General features: G+C 43.4%; 1 protein-coding gene across 2 annotated transcripts in view; it reads right to left on the minus strand.

Moving 5' to 3' along the window:
- Positions 1–1,717: 1,717 nt before the first annotated feature.
- Positions 1,718–27,955, minus strand: part of Pbx3 (PBX homeobox 3) — a 192,476-nt gene continuing 166,238 nt past the window's right edge. Inside the window, exons 6-9 of one of the 2 annotated variants that reach the window (XM_059260116.1) lie at positions 8,609–8,774; positions 6,917–7,029; positions 6,006–6,095; positions 1,718–3,206 (exon numbers count right to left, since the gene is read on the minus strand). In XM_059260116.1, coding sequence (XP_059116099.1) covers positions 3,114–3,206; positions 6,006–6,095; positions 6,917–7,029; positions 8,609–8,774 — 462 coding nt within the window. In that variant the 3' untranslated portion in view covers positions 1,718–3,113. The remainder of the gene's footprint in view (positions 3,207–6,005; positions 6,096–6,916; positions 7,030–8,608; positions 8,775–27,955) is intronic. The other variant, XM_059260117.1, reaches the window with a different exon arrangement.

The raw sequence follows: 27,955 nt of genomic DNA on the forward strand, positions 1-27,955 counted from the left end.
GGACAGGAGGCCCTGGGTATCTCCATGCGAATGACACCCTGTTAGAAATGAGCAGCTGCTGGTGTGCTGGGGCTCCAGATACTGTGAACACACATTCTCGCACAAGCACCCATGTTCTCATCCATCCACCATTGGCCAGGGCCCCTTGCCTACCAGTGGCTGGTTCAAGTGGCCCCCTGCTGTTATTACCTTTGGCTCTATGGGTGGGTCTTATCTATCTTCCCAACACCTCATGAAACATTGGCTTCCAGAACCAGCAGAGCAAGACTCCAAGAATCCTGCTCCTGTGGGGTGGGACTGACTTCATTGTCTCTGGGTCTGTTCCTAACTCACTGTTTAATCCAGGAAAGTTACCCAGCTGAAATCTACCAAAAATCTACCACTAAATCCACACAAGACCCTTGGGGTCAATGCCCACATGCTCTTCAAGCCTATAAACTATAGCTATCCCAGTAAACCTCAGAGGCTGGCAGGAAGGCCAGTGTAGTCACCCAATGTCCCTCCCAGAGGAGAGGAAAAGCGAGGAGGGGCACAAGCATCTCCTAAACCAGCACATCAGTGTCCCTAGAATATAACCACAGACTCTTCCCACATCCTGCCAAGTGCTAAGAAATCCCCAGTAAGTTCTAGTGAGTGTTTCTTTCAACATGCTGACCCAGGACAAAAGCCAAGATGGTCCTTGGGTGTCTGGGAATGCTAAGGAAGATGAATTTGCGTGTGTGTGTGTGTGTGTGTGTGTGTGTATCTGTATGTGATATTTCCACAAAGGCCAGGGATTATTTTATGTACAAAGATAAGAAAGGCTAACCTACAAGCTAATTGAATCATGCAAATAATTGTTTAGCCATGGGAGAGATTCCTATGGGCAGGCTGAGCATCCACACAAGGGAGGACAGCTGTGGAGGGCAATCTATTTTATAAAGTTTATCTGTACAGAATAACTGCTGCAAGATTAATGGGGGCGGCGGCCCCAGCCCTTGTTCTGCCTGCTTCTACCAGCTGAAATAGGAAAACAGATATATTTATCATAGACATTTGCTGCAACTGATTAACATTAATCTGATTTCCTGTGAGTCAATTTCCTTGAGATATAGTAAACAGGCCAATTATCTGCAATGGGCCTCTTTTATTATAAAGATTTGGACATTAGTGACAAGCATGTATGCAAATATATGGACTTTATTACAATCTGAGTAACACAAGAATAACGTCCAATCTGTTAAAAAATGTCTAGCTAGTTGTACCTATTGCAAACTGAGAATGTTAAGACGTAGGGAGAAGGGTGAGGGGGCGTTCCTTTTGATTGACATGTGAGGCCCACTCTTTCCAAACCTTTGCTCATCTTCAACTAGTTAAAGAAGTGAACAGGACAAGGCTCTTGCTGTTCAAAATACAGTCTAGCAAGTTCCAGAGTTGCCGTTAGGTCAGAGGAACGTAAGTGCCGAGGGCGTCAGGCCTGGGGTCAAGGAGGCCCTGGGTTGTCCAGGTCTGTGCTTCAGTTTCTCAATCCATAAACATGGGAAGTGAAGGGATGTGAGAGGGTCTAGCGGACAGTCCAAAGGCTCACCAGGAACAGCAGCCGACAGCCCGGCTTCACTGTCACCACCACCTCCACAGACCATGTATCTGCTGGCCTGGTTCCCAGCAAACACCTGGCCCCACCCCCCACCCCATGCCTGTGCTAGCTCAAGGAGCAGGGACACACGTGGCCTCCAGGTTTAATCAGGAAAGCAAAGTTTATTCATGTTTGAAACTACATGTAACTACCACAAGGAAGACTTCTCAATCCAGGGTGTGAGCCAGTAGAAAGGAACACGGAACGCTTTTAATACATCAGAATCACCGCCACAAATTATTGTCACGACTCAGTCAGTTTCAGAATCGCATACAATACAAAAGGAGGAGAGGGCCCGCCACACAGGGTGAAATGTACAGTGCTGAATACTGAATCTGAACGCATCACAAGAACCCGCCTTTTTTTTTCTTCTTCTTTTTTTTTTTTTTTTCTGTATGGATTAGTAACAAGATGAAGGACATTCAAAACGTTATTTACAACAGCTTGGCTGATCCTGTGTTAAGAGTCAGACCCAATGTTGCCGATCTCGGCTTTTTAAGGGTTGCAAATGCAACCCTGAGTTTTCTTTTAAAAGATTACAATGTACATTACAGTTTGTGAAGGGAAACAAAGAGTTAATTACAAGATGCAAAAAGATAAGAAAGAGACAAACTACAGCGTGAGTATTGTTCAGAGGTAGTAAGTGAGCGCTCTAAGCTACAGAACATGTTGGGATTCTATTGGTTTGTATGAGTTCGCATGAGGTAATAAAGCTGTGTTTTGATTGGTGGGATGTATAAATACTCTTTTGCTACACTATATACAGCACTCCCCAGAGCAGGGCCTTTCCAGGCTGCCCAGAGGACGAGCACACCTTGACAAGTCTGTGCAGCACCTGGCCGGCACACGTGGTCAAACCCAGACAGGTCTTGTTTTCACCTCGGTAGCAGGACAATCTGGCTCCGCGGTCTCAGCAGCGCAGACTCTGGGCTCTGGTGCTTCAGAGGAGAAAGGAGGCTACCAGTCTTAGACCTAATCACAACGTAAGAGATGGCAACACAACATGACGCGGGCAGTTCTGAAACACACCTTCCGCAGGAGAGACAGGCAGACACTGCCTCCACTCCCAGCCCATCGATGACATGTGGACAACAGTGAGAGTCTACATGGAAACCTGCAAGGGTTCAGCTCAGGCACGGTGAACCTTGCCTACTCTATAAGTGGGGTCCAGCATAGATGGTACTTCTTACCCTAAGGCCAAGCAACTGGCAACTGTGGAACCATTAATGTAAAAGATCGAGAATAAATTATGAGGAAACAGTCATAGAACTGTCAACAATGTTACATCTTGGCCTAATTGGATAAAGTGCTTTCTTTTACACGTGTGTCTTAAGTTTAAATACAAATGATAATGATTCCTTAAAAAACAGGTTTCCCGAGTTCTCGAAGAAGACAGGGTTTATAGTAAAGCTGTAGGTGGTAGGTTACAAAATGCTTTCCTTCTCCTATTGCTCTGAATGCGCTCATCAAGGCATGTCAGCTGGGAAAGCCCCGGGGATTAGTTAGAGGTATCCGAGTGCACGCTGCCCGGGCCTTCCGTAGGAGAAGTCACAGAAGATGGAGTTGTTGCGTCCTGCCAGCCTCCATTAGCCTGAAAGGAGAGGCACAGTTCAGTGGGTGCACGTCTACATATTAATTCTACTCCCCAATTTAAAACACCCAGACGACAACACAAGAGCAAAGATGCATTAGCAAAATGCATTTTCTGAACCCACTTTGGCAGGAGTTGGAAGCATGTGTTAAAGTGGGATTAAATGTATGTAAAACAAATCCATGCCATCAAGTAAAGACTGGGTGATAAATCAGCTCGGTGAAGATAACTTCAGCTAGTCCCAAGCTGGCATGGAGCTTGGCCTCTGATCTGCTGGTAAAAATCACTACTCAAAAGCAGCCTTTTGGAAGGTGCAGTGGAGAAGCTCAACATGATGTCTTGGAGCAACCTCGAGCTCCAGGAAGCAGACACTCCAGCCAGCTTCAACATTGTTCCCATGGAAAAAGTGCCACACTTCTCCCGTCCATGCCTGACAGCCAGCTAATGTAACCCTTGGAAAATGAAGGCCAGAATTTCCCTCCAAATAGGATCTTCCAGAATGAAAATGTATGAACTGTGGTGGGGCACATGCTATTCAAATCGGTTTTCCAATTATCTGCAAGTGGAGCCCCTAGTTGGGATGGTGCTGCTGCCCTGCACGAGCCGCTGGCCCTTCCTGCTTCAGACCTGCACCAGCACTAACAGTACTCAGAAACAAATTTGCCTCATGTCTCGCCCTATAGAGGCAATTGCTGAAATCAATGTCTGATCAGATTTCTGCTGTGGCAGACAGCTTGTCGCTATGTATTTTTATGTCAGTCAAGAAGAGGGAGGTGCTGTGCTTGTGAGTTGGGGAACACTGAGCAGAACTGACGGGTCAGCCCTTTCTGGAGGGAAGGCAAGGGCGAGCTGCCTGACACCCAGTCCCTGAGGCTCCAGCCAACCTGGGCTTCTACACTGCCTCGCCCCACACCCCACGCTACATAGGGCCCCTCAGTTCCCTGCCTCCCTCCTGATCATCTGTAATTTCTCCAGAGTCCACCTGAAGATCTTTTGGGCACGGCAATGTTGTGTGTGTGTGTGATCACTGTTGCTTCCTAGAACTGGGTCTGGAACCCAGGGCCTTGAGCATGCTAAGCAAGCTCTCTGTCATGGAGCCACATTCCAAGCCCATGCTGTCCTTAAAGGGCTCCGAGTCTTCTGTTTTGCTCCCTAGTTCTGCATTTAAAGCCTATTTCATCTCTCTAGGACAGTGGTTCTCAACCTCCCTACTGCTGCGACCCTGTAACATTGTTCCTCATGCTGTGTGACCCCCAACCGTAAAATTACTTTCGCTACTTCAGAACTGTAATTCTGCTAATATTATGAGTCATAATGTAAATATCTGATACGTAGGATGTCTGATATGTGACTCCTGTGAAAGGGTCATTTGACCTCAAGGGGGTTGCGACCCACAGGTTGAGAACCACTACTCTAGGCCCAAGGGTGTGGGGTGGGTAGGCAACCTACAGAGCTGGTACTCTAGATGAAAAAAATAATTTGCAGCTTGAGATATCAAATTCCGGGTAGAAAAGAGAATAAGATGAAATAATAAGCCTTGCACTGTTTTTGAAAGCTTCAGTCATGCCAGGTTGTGTGGTGAGACGCCCATGTGTGTCCCTATCTAGAAGGTAAGCTGTTTCCCCTCAGGTATGAGAGTCTCCTTAGGAAAAGAAAAAGCCTTACACAGATCCAAGCCTAAAGAGATCCCATCTGAAGTAAACATCCGTCCTCTTTTATCCAAATTTATAAACAACAAATATACAATATTTCTCCCCTGCCTGGCAGCTGCAGGAGAGGTTGTCAACGAGCATTCTTTTTTTTTTTTTCCAAAATAAATTAATCCTTACTCTGGTGGTTTGAGATTATGCACTGTATTATACAACAGCGTCTTATCAAGCCTCATCAGTGAAGATGGAATTCATGTCTGTAAAATGCTGCAGGCAATCACGGCTTCATATTTTATCATGTTGATAAGGATATCGCACATTCTCTGAAGCATTTCAAAACACTTAAATGAAAAAGGAGAAATGCAACTAAAAGGCTTTTTATATGGCTTGTTGTGGGTTATTATGAGTTATTTATAAACCCAAAAAGAAAGATTTGACATTTCAAATGTAAAAGATTTGAGTATTTAATGGTCCCTTTTTTCCTTTACAATTGAACATCCTCAATCACTTTTTAAGTCATTAATATTTACTCCTAGAGGAAATGAAGGTCCTAAAAGGGAGGCCATTCTCCTCCTTTCGGCTAACATGAGTCCCAGAACAGGGTGCTCCTGACACCTCCTTTCCAGAGCTGTGTGTTTGCTATTTCCCATCCATGTCAGGGTAGGAAGCAAGGGAAAGTCTGAATCAGTAGCAAAGGTTACTCTATCATTAAAGCGGAGAGGCCATTAAACTCACAGGTCATATTTTGCACCCCAGGCCCACAGCCCAGCCAGCTGCCCAAAGAATGGAGTTCTTTGTTTAGCATGGTTGCTGATATGTTGGGTCTCCAAGGTTATCACCTTCACCTGCTCTGTGCTGGGAAATTTTCCTGCTGCTTGATTCGAAGATAAACGACCTGTATCCCACCATCTCCCAAACACAGCATGGCTGCTAGAAAATGGCACCTTAATGGGCTGGTACTGAAGTCCCCACTGATGATGGGACACCAGGCCCTTTTGGGCATCTGTGAGAGCTTCAAAGGACAGCTCTGAGGTCCATAAAATGAAACGATAGCAAAGATACTGCCGCCTCCAATTCCAACAAGATGTGGAGCCACATCCAGTGACTATTAACTTGTTCATTCCCACAGCTGGCTCCCCAGGGTACTCACGTTTAAGTTATGTGGACTGTACAGTGAGTTTGCTCCAAGGCCATCACTGTAGCCTCCCGTCTGATTGATAACATGACGGAGGGTATCCACCTAGAAGTGAGACAGAACAGAATTCATCACCTCGATCTATTAAAACACCATCACTTACAAAAGGGAACAATTTGAATTATGTGTGCCACAAGGGTGGAGCATCTTCAACGAAAGACAAATTTATCAATCAAATGTGACTGGAGGGATTTCAAAGATTCCTTGCATATTTAAACTCACACACCTTTGTTTTTCACACCAGCCAAACAATAGCATCTTCATAGTAATGCAGACTTTCCATCTACAGCAAGCAAATATTTGTGGCTGTGGGTGAAAATCTACTCACAGATAATGAATGCTGAATCAATCTCTCCACCCCGACACATACCCGTCCCTACCACCAATACATAAGACTAAGAGCACTTGTTCTCAGTTAAGAGGACAAGAAAGGGGTTGAACCTGGAATCTACTTTAAGAATTCAGGTTTTAGTTTCCTGACTTGTAAAAATGCAGGAATAAAAGAGCACTATGTTCTCTTGTTCATTCTTTTCCTCTCCCTCTCTTTCCACCCCCTCCCTCTCAGGCACACACAATCTTCTGTTCTGTCATAACAAAGACCCCCCCACCCCCACCCCACCCCCCGCCATCTCCATGAGCTCAAGCCAGAGCCGAATGCATTCACAAAGTTCATCAGCTTAGAATCATCAAAGGCATTATCCACTTGACTTCTCATTGAATTAAGAAGTGGGCAAATGTGTCCCGTTTGGATGTACCCAGCACAGGGTCTGCATGGATGTGCAGACCACTTCCACGGGTCAGAGTGGGGAGTTTTGAGCCCAAACCCTACCCTGCCAGAAAGGCCCCAGCTAGGGCATTTCTCCTACCTGTGATTGCACATTGGCTCCGACTTGGGACCCTTGGTAAGAATCCCCATTCAGACTCTGCATGTTCATGAACATGTCCCCAGAATTTGGGAGGTTAAAAGAACCAGAAGAACCTGGAAAGGAAAGAGTTAAGTAGCTGAATAACAGAGAGCTACACACACACAATCCCCCAAGACCTAGAGGCAGGGAAAGGAAAAGAGACACAGAAGGAGAGGCATTTCCAGCTCTAGAAGGACAGAGCATTAACTTGAGCTCTAGAAGGCCCTGCCACTCACATTACACACAGGAAAAACCTTATGGAGGGCAAACCCAAATGAAAAATCAGAGACAAATCAAAGTAGACAGAAAAGCATCCAGGAGCTGGCCCTAGCCTTCTCCTTGTTTCCATTTCTCTCCAGACTTAGTCACTAAACGAGCTCTTCAATGTTGCTGTCATGGTGGAGAATTCCCTGGAGAAGACACATTTTCCTCATGCTCTTTCCTATCTGTAATTCTACCATTCCACATTCCATTAACTAGTGTCCGTGGCCACTAGAAACGATGGGAGTATGAGAAAACAAACAACCTTCTTCTGGATCTTTATGTATTTTAAAATCTCCTTAGAAAGCCTCCAAGCTTCAAACCCATCTGCTGGGGCTTGCTGCACATTTTACTGACAGTCAAGTTCTCTGTAATTTAAAGTCATTTTGGGGGGGATGGAAAGATGGCTCAGCAGTTAAGAGCACTGGCTGTTCTTCCAGAGGACCTGAGTTCTATTCCCAGCACCCACATGGCAGCTCACAACTGTCTGTAACTCCACTTCCAAAGGATCTAACACCCTCCCACAGGTATATATGCAGGTAAAACATCAATGCATGTGAAATTAAAAAATAATAATAAATAAAATTAAAAAAATAAAGACATTTCTTCTAACTCCATCATGAATGCCACATAAAATTTCAACAGAATGTTCTGTCAAAGTAGTGTATTTATAGCCAGCTGTGGTGGTACACACATGTAATCCCAGCTACTCAGCTGAGGCAGATGAATCATAAGATTGAAGCCAGATGGAGTTCAAGGCCATTCTGGACAATTTAGTGAGACTATCTCAAAAAGACAAAATAAAATAAAAATTAAGGACTAGTTATATAAATGAGTGGCAAAGGACTGAGCTTTGTATATGCAAAGCCCTGGGTTCAATCCCCACTGTCACACACACACACACACACACACACACGCACACGTGTGTACACACACACACAGAGACACACACACAGACACACACACGGTAATGCATGTATGAATTCAATACCATGTTTTTATATGTAAGTTCAGCAAGCTACATGGGCACAGACAGAGGCTGCACCTAGAGCCTGCAGGCAAGTTCCCAGCAACCAGCACACATTCTCACCTGTTGACTCACTCTGGAGACCACCAACGACCCTAAGGTGATACACAAAACAGTATGTGATAGAGCTTTGCCTATCTGAAGGCCATGATTAAGTATAAAGATTCCAGAATCTACCAGGAGCAGGCAGCATTCACTGTGAACAGTAGGTACCAACATGGAAGCTGTCCACAACAAGCCTCAAGTGAACACAAATCTCCCCTTAAGCACCACTGTGCACTCAGTGAGGCTGCGGCTTCATGGTCTACGGGATAGGGCACTGAGGCAGAAGCCTGTCTGGCTGAGTGAGTGTGCCGTATACGCACCAGAGTTCGGCGTGGTGGGTGAGTTGGTCTGGTTGTTCTGCACGGCTGCAGCCACCGCATGTGCGGCTGTCACGGCTGTTTTTGCAGCATAGAGATTGGCCTCCTCTTGAAATTTGCCGATGTTCTTCTTGTACCTGATTCGTTTGTTGCCAAACCAGTTGGACACCTACCAAGTACAGGAACATGGAATGGAAAGGGTAGAGAAGTCACAAAGAAAAAGCCAAACTTCCTGTCCTTACTATGGGATAACAAGGGGAGTCTCTGGGTGACACAGTGCCCTGCCTGCCATTTCACACCATATGGGTAGTGCATAACAGTTTTAGGGGGGCGCTTTCCACTTTGGCATATCCTTTGTACTCCATTGGCAGAGCAATGCTTCCTGGAACTGGCCATGGGAACACTAAAATGGCTGGGACCATTGCTCATAAAAATACCCACTATGTCATCAAACACAGCAATGAGACTACTAAAAGAAGCTGAAAAGCTACTGGACGCATTTGTTAAATTAGGTATCATGAAGCATACTTGAAGAAGAATGACTTATTGTTCTTTTGTAGACCTGGAACAATTTTAGCAGCTATATAGTGGAATCATGTTTGGTCTGCTGAAGAGGGACATCAATTAATAATGGATGAAAAATCCCTTTGTCTCCTGCCTTGGAAGACACTGCATGTCTGCCAAGATGGCTGCTCAGGCCCTGCCAGTGACTGTGTGGGAAGCCTCAACTTGAAAACTCAAGCCATCTCAATGAGGTCAAATGCAAACGCAGAGGAATGGCTGGTTACATAAAGTAGAATACATATTTTTTCTTTTTCTTTCTTTTACAACCACTTATGTCAGCCAGTACAAATTTGAAAGAGGATGTTGGCCAAAGTCAGATTTCATCACAGCTTACAGACAGCAAAATTGTATCCCAATACTCAGTGCTCAGACTCACATCGTGTGTCCAGGCGCCTGCATTTGAGCTATGTAAAGACGCTAAAAGTCACATAGCCATATATAAGAAGGTATGCCCAATGCTGTATCTAGGAGTTTGCCTCTCTTTTGTTAAAGTGATAATTTAAAAATATTCCCAGGAACTGCCTACTAATCTGTGTGGTATCAGGGCCATTGTTCTACCCTAGGTATTATCCATAAGAGCTCCTCAAGGGCCTTAGCAGAAACAAGGAACAGGATGCAGTTCAGAGCTCTTCAACCCAATTTTCTGCAGTGGGCAGCCCTGCCGGCCACCTCTGCCAAGTCTTTAATTGCTTTGGAAATGGTGCTCTCATTCTTCAAGTGATGGCACTCGCCCTTCTGGAGAAGGCTAGAAAGCCCTGGTAGGGGACCCCCGAGAGGGAGACAGCACTGGCCTCTCTGCTGCCCATATGCTGCCCTAGGAGCACTGAGTACACACATATACACATGCACACATGAGCACACTTTTGAGGATCCATGCTATAGCACAGGCTCCCCCAGACAGAAATAGGGAAAAACCCACCCCAAATCGAAACACTAGAGATCTACACCATCTGGCTGTTTCTGTCAAGTCTTGAGAACAAGGTAGTTGCCCAGGCCACTCAGCTGTCCTCAGCCCAGTGTTCAGCCTCTCAGCAATGTCTGCCGTCCTGTCCTGCCAGAGCTTGTTCTTTCCATGGTTCCTCCACATTCTGTTCCCCTCTCTTCCAACACCTGCTTCTGTGTGTGTGTGTGTGTGTGTGTGTGTGTGTGTGTGTGTGTGTTTGTGTGTCCTCCAAGGATCACTTCTTGGGCCTCTTCTCTATCTCTTCATCCATATTCAAAGCCTTCAGTGATCCTCTCTACGTGGATGACTCTGAGGTCTCTCTTTCTAATCCTAAATTCTATGAAGAATTTTAGATCTCTGTGTAGATCCCCATAAACCTGCCATAACCTCCAGCACACCTGGTTTAAGAGGAAGAGCAGGTTCTTCCCCTCTTTCCTCTTCATGCTCCTACAATCCCCACCCTCAGGTGTGATGGTGACAGCAATCCCTGGTTCCATCCTTGGATAGTCCTGAGTGGACATAATATTTATTCTGAACTTAAAAAAAAAATCTGGCTCTTCTTCTCATGCACTTACTAGTCTTATTTCTGACAACTAGAAATTCATGAAATGAGGTCCTTCTGCTCGGCCCATAGGACCTAACCTCTCTCCCTGTTCTTCCTACAGTGCAGGCCTGCAGCAGGTGTGCACAGGGATGGCCTGGCGGGCAGATACTCTGAAGAAGGAACAGGCACAGAGTCTGGCCAGATAAGCTGGAGCTTGGAGGAGAGGGGAAAAAAGACATAACGCCTGTGCAGGGCTCAGGTCTGAAGCAGGAGAGGGACTTAAGAGAGATATCTATGCAGGAAGAATCAGCATCCATGAGCCTTATAATCCCTTCCTATAGCAGAACTATGTCATTCTAAAAATTAATTTATGTGTGTGTGTGTGTATGTATGTAGGTAGGTAGGTAGGTAGGTAGGTATACCTGTATGTGTTTATGTGTACCACATGTGTGCAGGAGCTTAAGAAGGCTGGTATCAGATCCCCTAGAACAGGAGTTAGAGGTTCCAGAATTTGAGCCACCTGATGTGGGCACTAGGAATTGAACCTGGGTTCTCCACAAGAGCAAAAAGAGCTCCAAACCACTAAGTCATCTCTCTAGCCCCAAATTATTTCATTCTAAAATTAGAAAAATGGGTCTGGGGTGTAGTTTTGGTAGAGCACTTGCCTGGCATACACAGAGCCCTGGGTTTCATCCATAGCACCACACAAACCAGGCATGGTGGTGCATACCTACAATCCTTGCATTTTGGAGGTAGAGGCAAGAAGATTGTAAGTTCAAGGTTACCCTTGGCTACATATCAAGTTCAAGACCATCCTTCAATACATGAGATCCTGTCTGGAAGAAAGAAAGGAAGACACAGAGAGAGAGATGGGGAGGGAGGGAGGGAGGGAGGGAGGGAGGGAGGGAGGGAGGGAGGGAGGGAGGGAGGGAGGGAAGGCTGGCCACAAATCCAAAAGTCAACTAACCAACCAACCAACCAACCAACCAATCATAACCTCCAAAGAATCAGGATAGAAACAGCACCCAAAGGTTCAGGTTCTGATACTGCTTGTTAAAACAAATCCTCTTGGAATCTACCTCACCTTCCACAGTTTGCAGCCTCAGCTCAGGAAGTGCATCTCCAGCTGGCATGCACATGCCTGCTTTCATACAGAACAGCCCTCTGGCTTTCCTGAGTTGACCTGTTAGGCCTTAGAAAGAGTTAAGTATTGAATATATTGCTTATAGTGCAAAGGGAAACAGTCCTGGATAAGGGGGAATTTGGTATTTCTTAAGAATAATTAATGAAAATTCCCCAACTCTGAATTTAGCAACAAAGGCCCATCTCAGAATTCTCTCCTTCTCAACAATTCTCTGTTGGATTCAGTACTTTGTAGTTAATATTACCTTGACAATCAGAGAAGCTATAATACATTAATGAAACCTAGCCTAGAAAATCAGATTACAGCTTTATTAACAGTTTCATAATTGAGGAATCTCTACCATGGAAGGCCTCATCTCTGGATATGTAAGAATCCTCTGTTTATGCACACCCCTGGACCAATCAAACAACAGTCATCACTAATAAAGGTTTATTTAATTCTCACAGTAAAATTTTAATATCACCAGCAGCCTGGGGAAGCTTTCGCAAGTGGGTTTGCTTGACATCAGATCGTTTCCATTCTGCCAGTCCCAATACTTCTTAATCTTTAATATCAAGGCAATTAAAATTAATGGCCACTCATCTGCAGCTACTGTGGGCAGTGTTTCCTTGACATCAATTGTTTGATGGGATTACCTAGAGGTTAAACTAACAAGCAAGGTTTAATTGGAAGCAATGAAAGAAGCAGTGATCATACGTTATGTTTAACCTGCATAACCACATCTAAATGAATATCTAGAAATGTTAAACTATTTCTCAAATTAAAATATGCACATCACACACATTCTGATATCACAGATTTGGGTACTGTAGTAATCAGCTAGTAAGTTCACACACCGCAACCGAGAACAGTGTAATTAATATAGAAATTGACACCTAAATTCAGGAATGGTTTTCATCTTTTAAACGGATACCATTACTTGTAGAAGACCCATGGTTACTCAGTGGGAAGCACCAAAGTTACAGGGCACATGGCCTTTCTTGCAACATGTTCACGACAGGGCCAGGCTGCAGAACTGGCCACTAAGGACAGCCTGCTCTACAGCTGAACTGTGATGGTCTGTATATCGGTCCCACAGTGGAAACAGGCAGGAAATTGGTAAAGGGAAATGGAATATGCTGTCCTATGCCTCCCTTCTGAGCCTCACATCAAAGATCCACAGACCTGGCTGTGAGGGGGCCAAAGGGCCAGGCAAGAATTTTAAGATTAATTAAAAATGAGAATGAAAACGCAAGCACTCTCCTGTTGACGTTCAGTGCGCCCAACCCCCAGATAGAGCCTCTGGAAGTCGGAGAAGGAAGGGTACACTGTACAGGTTGCTGAATTTCTCTAGACCCTTTCTCCCAGGCCAAGAAGTGACAGGAAAAGCTTCCAGTCCCTTCTACATGCTAGGACCATGCATGTCCCCCACCTACATCCTGCAGATCACCACTTTAACAACCAAAGCTGTTTCTGGATAGGAACCATGGCTCAAGGGTGCTATGTGCAAGGTCCTAGGTTCAATACCCGGATCAAAACAAAACAACAAGAAAATCCCCACAGTGACTTGCTGTTTGGAAAGCTTTTCCTTTGTGATAGTGCTTCCCCTCATCCTCTCATTTTGACCTTTCAACTCAGATAGTCAATTCAAATGCTGGTGTGACGTATGAAGGCTAAATGGTTAGGGCTCACACTCTGCTTTCAAATCCACATCACATCATTTACAAGCTGAGTGACTTTCAGCAAGTTGAGTCCTCTCATATAAAATGAGCACGATAATAACACACCCTCCTCAAAGAAACAGTTGGGTGTGTTGGTGGTCTAGGCACATTCATTATCTGATCACTGTTATTTTATCATCCATGTTTTATCAGTGAAGGAATAAGAAAGCCAGGCCATTCACAAGTTGCCCCAAATTACATAGCAAAATGTGACGGATCCAGAATTCAACCCAGGACTCCCCATCAGCATTTTCTGAGACTGTCTACTGAGGATGTTGTAGTCAGTGTTGCCCTAGGTGCTGTGGGAGATTAAAAAGTAACCATATGGCTTCAGTCTAACTTTACAATATGGTCAGGAAAGCAATGCCAGCCCTTCAAAATAATTAGCAAAACCTGAAGGATGGTGATGAGGTCACATGGAGCCACAGAGATGTCTTAGCGGGTCTGAGAAATTAGAGGACACTTGCTCAGTAGGGAAGAAGATGAACTGGGCCTTGGCTTCACCCTCCAGAAGCTCACACTAACACAAACAGCCACAGTGTAAGCTGGCCTCCTCTCCGAGACAACAGGGAGTAGTCACTTCTCGAATCCTTCCCCCATCTCTCTTTTGATAGTGAAAGAGTCAGGAAAAAGCATTCTAAGGGAGGAGGCTGGGAGCATCTAGGAGTGTTTCTGGAAGAGACAAGATCTGAGAGGACAATCAAGGAATAAGTAACACTTCAGGGGAGGGAGGGGGAGGCACTGAGCTGTGTGACAGCCAAGAGCCCTGCAGGTGGCGCAGCTGTGGTTGGGGAAGAGCCTGCTAGTGTGCCTAGCCGGTATTACACCCCTGAAGCCCCAGGGTCCACAGTATGATGGCTGATGGTGAGGGCAGCGGGAGCCGGCCTGTCCAGTGCTGAGGGTCTGTGAGCATTTTGCTGGAATCCTCCCTAAAGTAATTTTGAAAAATCATGTACTTGTTCACACATTTTTTATTCCTTGCACATTTTTAAAGTTGGCATCTACAATTTTTCATTATAAGTCTTAGAGTTATAAACAATGTTATTCAGTATGTCATAAATGTTGACATTTCAAAATAAAACTGCAACACTACTCTTTAAAATGTAGCCAAATACAATAGCACAGCAATTCAACACCACTACCCACATTGAAAAACATAAGCTTGCTTTCTGAAGTTCAGAATTTTACATTTTTTTGTTCTTAAAAGTATAGTTCCATTTTATTTCTCTCCCATATTATCCTAATGCAATATACTTTTATGCTCAGCATAAGAAATATATGGAAATTTAAACATTTAAATTGTTTTTATTTTCTATAATTATAAGGCTACATGTTTGATATTTCCTTCTAGATTAAGCTGTCACTGCACTTAATCTAAAATTGGTCAAAGCAATACAAATACTTATTTTGGTAAATAAAAGCACTCATTTTGAACAATAGATGTAAAGTTTATTTTACATGCATTTCTTGATCAGAGAGGCAGGGGTTATAAAATTTTGAATGAAGCATAGGGTATTACCAATATACTTCATATTATCCTTTTCTGAGGACCAAAGAGGGGCTCATACTTTGGGGCAAAAGACTTTGAGGTACTGGGCCAATTATTCCTTCTTTCAGGAAATGGGAGAAGGGGAGATGAGAGATGGGGGGAAGAAAAAGACAAGTAACATAAAGCTTCCTGCAGCAACCTTAAGGAGCTGGGCTTGAGGAAGGAGCACACATCAGTGAGGCCCATCAGTGAGGGCTTACACCTTTGCATGGATGCCCTCAGGAGCATCCTCAGCTACCACTTGAAGCACCATGGCCTCTCTGGAGAAAGCTGCCTGAAGTGGTTGGGCTAACTCTAATTAGGAGTTAATCCCTCTTGTGACCATAGGAGGGAAACCCTAGGGCAGGGTGTGCCTGGAGAAGGCCTTCTTCACTGTAAGCATGGGCTCATGTGGGTAACCACTCCCATGGGACACAAAGAGCATTTGCATCTAGACCAAGAACAAATTGGTCAGCTCCAGGAAATCAAAGACATTCTGAGTAAAGAAAAAAGTGTGTGTGTGACTTATCATTTAGCATAACTTTTCCAGAGACTATGCCAATGAAAAAATATATATCCTTTGACCAACATTATAAGAACTTATCTTGAGGAATTTACAGATACTTGTACAAAGATATTTACCACACTCCTGCTTACAATAACAGCAATGACAAACATTTATAGGAACCTGAATGATGGAAAACAATCATTGATTACAGGTCATGTTGAGGAGAAGTACTTATTGACATGGCACTATTCATAATATACTGCAAAGAGGGAGAAAGTTAATTTTTCCTTTCATACAATATGAAGCTTTTGTGTGTGAAAATACCCACAGATAGACATAGATGCACCCATGCTTAGACTTGTATTTGTGCACAGGAAGAAAGTATCATCCCAACCATCAAAGAGTGGTCATGATTAAGGGTAGACTTTGTTGACACATATTGCTTAACAGATAAAATTCTGTAAAGGAATTCTATCTGCCTCCTATACAAAAATGGTAGTGTGTGGTGTTCTTATATGCCGTTTCAGTGGCCAATCATCATCCTGTAACAGGAATGCCATTATGCAGCTTTGCTCTCTAAAGCGACTACTAAGAGCTGAACATGTTAGCACATGGCTGTAGTCTCAGCACATGGGACATTGAGGTAGGAGGATTGTTTAAGCCTGGGTGGTCAAGACCAGTCTAGGCAACATAGTGATAATAAGCATACACCACTAAAGAGTCACACACTTACAGATTTTATGCTGGCCCCAGGGCTATAGGAAGAATCAACTCTTATTCCTTGTTTCAGAGAGGTTTCAAGTAGCAGGCCTGAGAATTCTGAATACGAAATCAGAACCATTTTGTAAATCTCAAGCCATTAAAATTTCCCAACAGTTTTGTGTTTAAGAAAAATTCTATGTTAAAATAAAAAGCTAGCCCATCTACAATGTCTGTACAGTCACCAACAGACAACTTATCAACCGGCTTTAATTATATCCTACATTTCCATTCCTATCACATTTATTTATCATGCTAATAGCAACATTTAAAAAAGGAGAAAAACCATCGCTTAAAGACTTGCTCGGCACAAGTGCAGGGTGCGAGCTCTTCCTTTACAGCACTTCTGCACAAACTGAGTCAGGGAAAGGAGTCGGCTAAAACAGAAGCATCACTACTGAAATTAACAAACTGAAAATTTATGAAGCACAGCTCTTGACAAACTTGCCACTGTGTCTCCTCATGTTTACTTGTGACGCATGCTTTATGTAGTGTGCCTAATTAAACAAACATTATGGAATGCTGAAATGGGGAGCTGTATAAAATGGAACATGGCAGTATATCTGCATGGTTAATGTTTTACCTCTATCAAGGAGTTTCTCCCTAATCGATATGTTCTCACCCCCATGCTGTAGCTCAGTTTTAAATGAGGATAGAAAGCAACACATTTAAAGTAAATGTGTTGGTAAACACTAAGTCTCACCTCATTCACTCCTCTGCCCTGCAAGGCAGGCGTCTGGTAGCTTCTGAAGGGCAGAAAGCCTAGACAGCCGCATGGTATGTGTCCCCAGAGGCTCCAAAGGACAGCCAGATAAATGGGCTTGAGAGCTAACCAGAGCCACCCCAGCTCTGCAATTCCTGCCTACCTGACTATGGACCAGTCCTGAGAGTTAAGGCTCACCTGTCCTGGGCTACAAGAGGGGCCATGCCACCCACTCATAGGGCTGCTATGAAAATTACACTTTTTTATTAGCACAAAATCTTTGGGGTTAAAATATGGATCAGATTAATAATCCAAACCTTTTAAATTTCTATTTTAGAAAATAAACTCCAAATTTACAAAAACTGGCTTGAAAACCAACTTTTGGAACACAGTCCACTTCTGATGGGAGACCCTCCCAACTTGAGACTCTGCTTCCACATTATTGGAAGTAATTTAAAGCAGATCTACTTGTCTAGTACAGCATTTGTTTGTCTGTTTGTTTGTTTGAAGCTGTGAAAAATTTTATCGCCATAACGTGCTGACACCCTTACAGTTTGGCTTCGCCATTTCTCCTCTATGCATGATAGACTGATAACCACTAGTGACATTTACAAAGAGGCCCATCTGCGAGTCTATAAACCCACAGCCTTGCGGCCATAGTGCACAGAGGATGACACTGCTCATCATCCTAAAACACGTGCTGAGAGCAGCTTCCACAGATGGTGTGTCCTTTAAGATTACTTCTCTTTCCCTCCCTCAAAGAAAATCATTTCTCCCACTTCTAAAAATAAAACTAGGTTAGGTAAACACTCCACGGTTTCCTTCCTAGGCTCTGGAGAAGCCACGGAATCTCACCATGGGGGCATCACAGCCACAGAGCTGCTCTCAGAAGTAGGACTGTCACTGAGTAACAGCATCCCAGAACCCAAACTCAAGGGTACTCTAAATAATAACAGGGCACATTTTTACCCTGAGACGTTTCATATAAATCTAATGCCGGTAAATAAAAACATAAAATTTTATTCAGTCCTATATAAAAGTCCTAGCCAAGCCTTGTTTATTCCAGCACCACTGCCTACCACATGCATGCCGGTTTCTTTTGAAAAATCCAGAAAAATGTCACTGATTTCCTTTCCTTCTCTTTATTATTATTTCTTACAATGCTGGAGGAATATTGGCCCCTGACTGACTTCATTTCAAAGGGGGATACCTCGCCTCAAAAGGAATCCTGCCCCTGAACATATGTGAATACATCTCACCCAAACCACATCCCACGCATTGAAAGAGTAAAGAATACAGCAGGGCTAGGTCCACGGGAGTCAAAGAACAGACACACTTCTTCCTCACCCTGGAGCTCCGTTTTTTGGAGTCTGTGGGAACCTAGGGCTAGATTTTAGTATCCTGGTTTGTTGGTGGTCAGACCCTCTAGCTTCTGTTCCAAATGATCAGCTCCCACCCCAAATGCTGGCTGAATGAATGCTCAAGTAGCACTGACAGGTACTCATGACAACTAGTCTACATTGCAGTCTACACAGATGATCTCAATCAGCACTGAATCTCACGAAGAGTCGTCGGCACTCCTAGCTTACCTGTAAAATATGACTCAGTGAAACGGTCTACCCCGGGTCCTGGCACTGCAGACATGGGCAGCTTGGTCTAAAACTCTTGTGCATTTGTTATACTGACTGCATTTGGACCTACAATTGGACTGCACATATGATATGAAAGGGCACTGCCACTGTCTATTATGCGCTATGAGTAACTCAGATGAGTTTTGGCTAGGAACTGGTGTACCTGCAGGGCAAGAGTTTAACGAGTTGAATGAGACATGAAAAAAGGAAAATTACCACTCTAGGATGTCCCTCCTTTGGCCTTCTATTGTCACCTGACATGGTCCCAGTTAAGAAAACCATCAGTTTTTTAACCACTTTCCACCCCTGGGCTCTGAGATCTCCCCGTGCACATCACAAGCTCGGGCCACTGACAGGCTTTGTCAGGGGGTCTGCTTTTGGACTCATCTCCAGGCAGACTATTCACCCCACACATCTCGTGAGGTTGGAAAGGCACTGTGTTCCCCACAGCAGCCCTCTTATCATTGCTCTGACCTCTTGCATGCAGTCTTAACTTCATGCTCATTCTGTTGGTCACCACAAGTCCTCTTGTAGTACCAAGCGTAAACATCCACAAAGGCTTCCTAAGTGTCAGTGCTGTGCTAAGTACTCTCTATGTGGCTATCAATCCTCCTAACAATCAAATGAGGCAGGTTTTATTGTTTTCCCTATTTTATAAACAAGAAGACAAAGACATAAAGAGTCTTAACAACTTTCCCAGGCATGCAACTAGTAAATGGTGGAGTACATAAGCAAACAATGTTCTGAGTTCAGAACAGGTCCAGCCACTCGCCTCCTTCAGGCTCCTATCTCTGCTTAGAAAAATGTCTTTTCATTCCATTTCTAAGAATGAAAACTACAAACACACGCGACTCATGCTGAACACTCAAGTGTTCACCTACGTGTGTATGTCTGTGTGGATTTGTGCACATGAATGCAGATGACCATGGAGGCCAAAGGCACTGGATACCCCAGAGCTGGAGTTACAAGCTGTTGTGAGCTGCCACATGTGGTGACTGGGAACTGAACACAGATCTTCTACATGAATAGTGTGTCCTTTTAACTATGAACCCATCCCTCCAGCCCCAGAAGACAGACTTTTCAAAGAAGCAGTGCTTGGTTTTGGTGGGGTGTGTAGTCAATTTTTCTTCAATTATGGTCATCTCTGCATTTATTTTTACTATTTCCTTCTTTCTACTCTTCTTGGTCTCATATTAGTGTACCTTAACATTCTGAGACGGTTCCCTACCATTTACCTCCAGCCATCTGTGTGTATGTAAGTACAACATACATACATATACATACCATACATCTATGCATACATGTTCTACATACATGTGTATTTGAATTTATACATTTATTTCCAAGCAAGACTTTAAGAAAAGTCATCGAAATTTTGTTATACTGTATTTACATCATCATTTAACTAAAATGTTTTCAAATTTCCATTGTAGAACCTGTATTAACCCAGAGGTTATTAAAGCTACTGGTTGAGTTCCAGACATACGGAATTTTCTAGTGTCTTTTTTTTTTTTTGTTTTTTTTTGTTTTTTTTTGTTTTTTTTCGAGACAGGGTTTCTCTGCGTAGCTTTGCGCCTTTCCTGGGACTCACTTGGTAGCCCAGGCTGGCCTCGAACTCACAGAGATCCGCCTGGCTCTGCCTCCCGAGTGCTGGGATTAAAGGCGTGTGCCACCACCGCCCGGCTTCTAGTGTCTTTTTATTACTGATGTCACTTTGATTCCACTGTGGTCGGAAAGCACCCTCTGCTTTCACTTGTTCAAAGTGAATTAAGAAGCCACACACAGTAGAACATGACTGTTGTTTTGGCACTCATGGGGGTGGAAGTAAGAAGACGAAGAGATGGAGATTTGCACAGCAAGCTCCAGGTAAGCCTGGGCTGCCTGAGTCCCTGTCCCTTCCCAAAACCTAAATAAATAAAGAGAAAAACAACGTGTATTAGAGGTATTTGATTAGCTCAGAATATATAGATAATGTCTAAAATGTACAAATATTGAAACATATACACTCTGTAATTGTTGGATATAGTGTTTTATGTAACTGAAAACTTGTGTTCAAATCTTCTCAGTCTGTGATATTAAAATGTTCCAGAACCATCAACATCAGCACTAAAGCAGACTCTACAAGAGGTCAGAACCACTACAGACCCTTTGGTTCAGAACTTACAGAAACAGGTCTTCTGACAGGTCTCTAGATCATTCTTATGCATACTAACGCTTAAAATGCACTGTTTTGTGTCCCTGCTGAAATGTGTATGTGTGTCTATCTGCTGCTCAGTAACAGAAAGATATGGAATTTTCCTGCTGTGATTTTTGGATTTGAATTTTTCTTTGAAATTACTGAAGTTTTGGCTTTATGGTTTTGAGTTGATGCTATTGGGTGCTCACAAAAGTAGATCTGCCATCATGACTTTATAAAATCTTTTGTCTTGAAGTACTTTGAATCTGGTATTGCCTTCTGTTGACTATTGCATGCCTGCTATACATTTTTAAGGTTACTACTCTTGTTTTTCCCATGTCCTTATATTTTAAGTATCTCTCTTAGAGAATACATAATTTTCACTTTATATCCTATTTGACTTTTTTGTTTACTTAGACTATCCGATATTAGTATGATTATTGATATATTTGGGAACCCTATCATCTCATAAGTACTTCTAATTTGTTTCACTTACTCTGCATCCTGCCCACTTTTAACCCTCTTTAGGTTAGTTTTTACTCTACACCTCCTTGGTATTTATTTGAAAATTACATAGCCCTCAGCACTCTTGAAGTGACTAAAGATTTCATTCTTGACTTCTCAAGTTTAACATTAACTGGTACTTTATTAGTTGGTATTTTCCAGAAAAAAAGCAAGAGCCTTAAAATATGCCCCCTTCATCACTTACAAGGCATTATCATCATATATTTTAATTCTATACATGGTATAAAGTAGCACATTAGTGTCCTTATGCAATAGATTTTGATTCAAACTCACACAGCTATCCTCTGTTTAGCATTTCCTACATCTGCCGTCCTGTCTGAAATCTTTTTACTTTTCTACAAAGAATTGCTTTTATATATATCTTTTAAAGAGAAAGAGAGACACATTCTTTCAATTTTTGATAAAACAATCTTCATTTGACTTCTATCAAAAGCCTGTTTGGCAGGTGCGGACTCCTCAGCTGACATCTGCTTTAAACTGTCTCTGACAACGCCGGCCTCCTGTCCCAGCTTCCCCACTCAGTTCAGTTAGCAGATGGTGTAAGGGATGCTTTTTTAGCACCATCTTATTTTCCCTCTGGATGCCTTGGTTTTGACTGCTTAGTGTGGATTACTATTTATTCTGTGTGGAAACCACAGTTCTTCCTGAATTTGGGGCTTGGAATCTGCCACAAAATTTGCAAAGCATTCATTTATTACATTTAAATTGATATGTGATACTGGTACTAGAATTATTTTTCACAAATTTCATCACGAATCTCTTCAGAATATCTCTCCTTATTCTATGGAATAGCACTTCACACTACATAAGATTATACACATATAGCCGAATAATTACAACCTTTTCATTTGATATTATGTTATATGATATCTCATACAATTGCTCATACTTAAAGTAATTAGAGGAACTATATTAATGGGTCATACCACATACACTTACGTATAAATCTGAACATGTGTTCATGCATGTGTGCATATGTGTACATACACTTAACTCTTCTTTTCTAATTAGAATGTGAGCTCCATAGGGCAGGATCTCTGTGGCATTCCCTATATAACACTGCCCAATGACTCTGAACTTGCTAGTTGAACGCTATTGACTAAGTTAAGTAGTAGATATAAGTAAGACATCTAAACCACTCACTCTCACAAGTGCAGGCTCTCCCCAGTCAGGATCCATTTTGACTTTGCAATATCACATCTACCATTTTAAGCCACTTACGCAGCAAACATTTCACGTCTGGGTTGGATGCTGCTAGGCCTTAAGAATATAGCACTAAATAAGACAAGCAGTTCCAACCAACATGGAATTTACCATCTCTAAGTGAACACCACTGAACAGTTCAATACTTAGAATTAATTATGGTAAGGACTGTGGAGGGAAAGGAGCTATGAGAATAGGCAAGGGAGGGCACAAACCGGCATCAGGAAAAGCTAGCTCTGAAGGAGCAGAAATCAGTGCTCTGTTTTTCCATGGTTCTTGTGGGTAGGGAATACCACAGGAGAAGCACACTCATACTTGCTGCTTACACCTTCTGACTGATGGCCACCTACAGGTGATTTTCAAGTATTTTCTCTCTGAAGCACCCATAGTTCTATTTCTAGCCCAGTCATACATGTGAAGAAAGCAGGTGGAGGTACAAAGGCTCACTCAAGGCCACAGGGACGATAAACACGGAGGAGCTGGGTGTAGAGTCCAGGCTGGTCTGAGACTTTGGAGTTAGCAACCTTGATTCCTAGAATATCAGCTTCACAGAATAAAACTGGCTATGGCCACCTGACAGCCCAGCCTTATGATTATGATAGAGTTTTCTTTGCTTAGAATGCCTTTCCTCCCTGATTTCTTTCTGTGGCCATCTTATCCATCTCATCTTTCCTGCAGGCCTTTCCTGGTGTTGTCAGCAGGAAGCAAGCTTCTCCTCAGTGTGTCTAAGCACAGCTGATAGGTGAGTTGGGACAGAGAAGTGGCCAATGGAAAAGGAAAAAGGCCGTCAAGGGCACCTTTGGAGAAGGCTTCTGGGAGGGAGCATTACACCATCGTACAGAGGGATGCCAGAGGGCCTGGGCATGCATCCTGTACTGATCTGGGTCTTTGCCCTTAGGCTGCACCATCTATTTTCTGATCCCTCCTTCTTCCTGCTCTCCACCCTGCTGTGGGCCCTGGGGCTGCCCTCTGCCTCAGGCTTGCCAGTTGCTGCAGGCTGCTAGGAGATGAGAGAAAGGGAGGGAAAGGAGGCCGCAGAAGCTACTCCCCGGCACCCTAGCTGTAAAGCGGCCTCTTCTCAGAGCGTGTTACCGGTTTCTCCATGTAACATCCTTCCTAGGTTCTGGCAACCCTTCCTGTATCTCTTGGGGCTAAGAGGCATCAACAGAACCAACTGCTAACATCATCCGTTGTTTCCCTATACTCTGCCCAGTTTTATAAATAGACACTTTATTAAAATTGTCTCACATTATTCTATTTTGAGCATGCCATCTGTTTTCTGCTGGGACCCTGACTTGCAGATTAGCCTACTGCCCTGACAAGCCTCACAGAAGTGAGACACTAGAAAGGTGAGATGCAGTGATGAGAGACAGCATGCAGAGGGACTGGAGGGAACACACATTTACACAGAAAGAGAAGACTGGGTAGAGTGAAGGAGGCAAAGCTTGAAGATGAATCAGATGATTATTCCTTTAGGGTAGAAGAATCCAAAACCACTTAAGTCTACCATGGCAAGAGAATAGTCTCTCTGCTCTTAGGTCTGGGAATCACAAGGAGTGGTAGAGATTCTCTTAGAAAAGCCCGGTCTGAAATATGCATACTTGATATTCATGGAGCAAGCCCATCCTGTGCAGGGCAGACAGCCCATCCTCAGATCACTCAGGTGCCCCTGGTCTGCATGAGCTGTTACAGCCCGTTCAAAGCACTCTCATATTTTTACATCTGGCTCTTTCATTCCTCACACATTGTTTAATGACAGTCTCATCTCCACTAGGATACAAAAATAGGAGCTTTTGGAACACGAGAGTCTGTCATCTTTTAAAACAGTGTGAAAGAACCTCCGTAACACAATAGCAGCCATTTTCTTCCAAGCTGCTTCTGTTCTATCTACAGCACACTTACAGCCGAAATCCATTTCTGCTGGTGTCTGCTGCCAAAGCAACTGAAAAGGCCTTTATGGACAGCTGAAACAGATATGGCAATTTGATAGTCATCTTTTTTTTTCCTGTTCTAATAATTACTTTAACGGTCTTCTTCTTGTTTTAATAGATTTTTTTAATAAGGAAATCTTACTTACAAATTTTAATTAGCTTACTGAATATTCACTGCTTTGGAATAAGTAGTTTAATGAGTAAGAGACCTCAGACTACTAACTAGCCTAGCTTCTCCACAGCAGCTTAGGGAAAGGATGCAGCCCTCCTGAGAGCCCAGACTCTAGCCTGGGCCCCTGGGATGCAGGAATCACACTGCCACGGGCAGGAAGAAAGGTAACAATCCACTTCCTTCCTTTTTATCGAGCATCTCTACCCCAGTTCCGCCACTCATGAAGACCTGCGACAGTCCTTGTCAAATCACTCTCTGAGCCTCAGCCCCTATCTGTAAGGAGCAGGGCAGTGTTCTCTGTGCTGGACTTTAACAGACAGGTCCTATGCACCAACGTAAAGGGCTTTGGAATATGCTAACAGCATGAATGAAGAAATGAATCCAATGTCACTTAACCTCTACTGTTTCTGGTTCTCTTCTGTTAAAAAAAAAATCAGTCTTTCATTACAGTACTTTTTAGTATGATAGCAATGAAGAATAAGTTAACATTTTTCATTCTAAAAACACCTAACAGAAGATAGACTCAAAATCGGAATCAGGGGAACAATGGAAGCTTTGTGTCTCAGTAACTTGAATAATCCATGTGAGTTAGCTCTACTCCAAAGTAAAAGTATATTAATATCTGCTCCACTAATTAAGAATATGTGACAACTTAAGTATGAGTCTTGGTGCATGAGAAATTTGCAGTAACAGCTTTTGTGACTCTTCAGGTTACTGTGTGAAAGGGGACTCCAGCTTCTCAGATGAACTGAGGCTCCATTTTGGTGCAGCTGAATTCTACACTGAGGACTTGTATTTACAGCACGCCATTGTGAATTAATGGAGGGCTGCTTTGGGTTTTGTCTCCACTCTCCTATCCATTTATGTTTCTACACAGGTGAGCTTTGAGAGCTATGGCACAGATAAACTTAATACATACAAGAAGAAATTCTTACTCTTTTCTCCAAAACCTCTCCCCATTATTTTTAATAGCGTCTCTATTCCCCAATGCTCAGGATAAAAATGTCAGCCACAGCTGACTTTTCCTCACCTCTACTGCCAGCAGACCCTGCAGGCTGTACTCCCACAGTACATCCAGAACCCAGCCCAGCTCATCCTCTCCACCACCGACACTCTGGTGTAAGTCACTGTCATCTTCTGCCTGGATCACTACAGTTGCATGTGGGCTACTGCTGTCAGCTTCCACTTACCCCCATGTCTTCAGTACAGCCACCATGGCAGTCCTGGCAGAACACAGGTAATAGTGTCCCTCTTCTGTTTCTTAGATGACTCCCTGCCTAGCAGCCATGAGGACACCAGACTCTTTAGTAGCTCCTTGTAGTCCCCTTTGCTCAGGCTGCTGTGGCCTCACTGGAGTATTCCTCATCAGCTACACATAGTGTCCAGCTCTCCAACTCTGCAAAGACTTCCCAGGAGGTGGCTTCCCTCACCTGCTAAGCAGAACTCATGCTCTTGCCTTTGTTTTTCTCCATAGAATCTACCTTTTTAAACTTGCCATCCCCTTCATATATCTCATTATAATTTCCCACAAAAGCTCACGTCATCTCAAGAAAAGGTTTGTTGTCACAGTGCATGTAATCTTTGGGTGATGTGAAAAATATACACACAAAAAGAGACACACGTTCCAAGTAGAGAGCGTGATAGATTTCATAACACAAACACACCCAGGAACCCAACACTCAGATCAGGAAGCACTCCTTCCCTCTCCACTCAGTACTCCCCACAAGGGCAACTGCTGCCCTTACTTCCAGCACCTAAGGATAACATGGCCTATATCTGAGCTTGTTACAAATGGAACCACAATTCTCTAGCATTCTGGAGTTATACAGAGCTGTAGTTCATTCTCACTGCTGAATCATAGTCCAAATAAGCCACACTGAGTTACCCATTTCCCCACTTGTAGACATTTGCACCATGTCTTGGCTGTCATACTACCGCTGCCATGGACATTCCAGTATGACTCTTTTGCAAATCTCTGTACATATTTCTGTTAGGTAAGGCCAAGTACCAGTTGAACAACTGACAAAGACTTCCTTGACTTAATTTTTTTTTTTTTGAGACAAGGTCTTACTGTGTAGATCAGGCTAGCCTCTAATGCAGAGAGATTCACCTGCCTCTGCCTGAGTGCTAGAACTAAGAGTGCACACCATCATGCCTGGCTTTCTTAATTTATATGTATAGGTTTATAACGAATGATAATTAAGTCAGTCCCTGCAAACTCGCCATTCCAGTGGCAACATACATTATTAATTCCAGTGAAGTGCTCTATATCCTTCCTCATCCCATGCGGCCTGCTCTTCCTTTTGTCAGTCACCCGTCTCACTGTATTTGATCACGTGTCTCCACCTCAGACTTCACAGAGATAGATGCACACTCTGGTCTGCAACTGGCATTTTCACTCAACATGATGTTTCTAGGTCACACATTCAAATTCATCCTCCCACTGGTGTAGGGTGCCACTGTGGGAATCCTCCGTGTTAGATAAATGAACAACTGTCTACTTCAAGTTTTCAGAAATTTCAGTGCTGCTGACAATCCTCTTCCAACATCTTAATATACCTTTTAGGTGAGAGGTTTTCCAGGGCAATTTCATCTAGATGTGAAACTGTTGGTTGACTGGCATGGGCATTTCTGAAGTGGATACCATAACCTGTCCTCTGGCAGGAAATAGGGGTCCCTGCTGTGGTAGACAGGCTTAGAACCCTTAGCATGGTTAGACTTGACTTTTTGCCAATCTAGGCAATGTATAATGTTAGTGCATTGTAGTTTTTCAATGCCATTTTCCTGACTGCTATTGAGAATGGGGCTGTTTTCATCTGAGTCACCATTTGTATAGTCTATGGCATCACTGAGGTCTCTCCCCACTTTTAAAACGGTTGTCGCTGGGAAGGTGCAGAGAATGCACAGCCTTCTTTATTAATTTACAGGAGGTCCTCGAACACTGGGATTGCATGTATGGTTGCTATGCCTGGCTCCTACTAATTCTTAATTATTATTAAAGTATTTGCAGAAATAATAGTACAATTTCAGTTTTATATGCAATATCAAAAATTGTATTGTTCTTGCCATTAGTTTTCAGTATTTTAAGGTAGATTTGTAAATGCTCTGGTGTCTAAGTATAACTGTGTTTCAGTATAATTCTTCTTTAGACCACATTGTTCTCTTTTCAGGACAGATGACCTGTTAGACCTGAAACAGAAATTCTTTGCTAAGGTCTTGAGAGATGGCTCAGTGGTTAAGAGCACTGGCTGTTCTTCCAGAGGACCCCGGTTCAATTCTTAGCACCCACATGGTGGCTCACAACTGTCTGTAATTCTAG

The sequence above is a fragment of the Peromyscus eremicus genome, chromosome 4 (genome assembly GCF_949786415.1).
Source record: "Peromyscus eremicus chromosome 4, PerEre_H2_v1, whole genome shotgun sequence".
Taxonomy (NCBI): Eukaryota; Metazoa; Chordata; class Mammalia; order Rodentia; family Cricetidae; genus Peromyscus; species Peromyscus eremicus.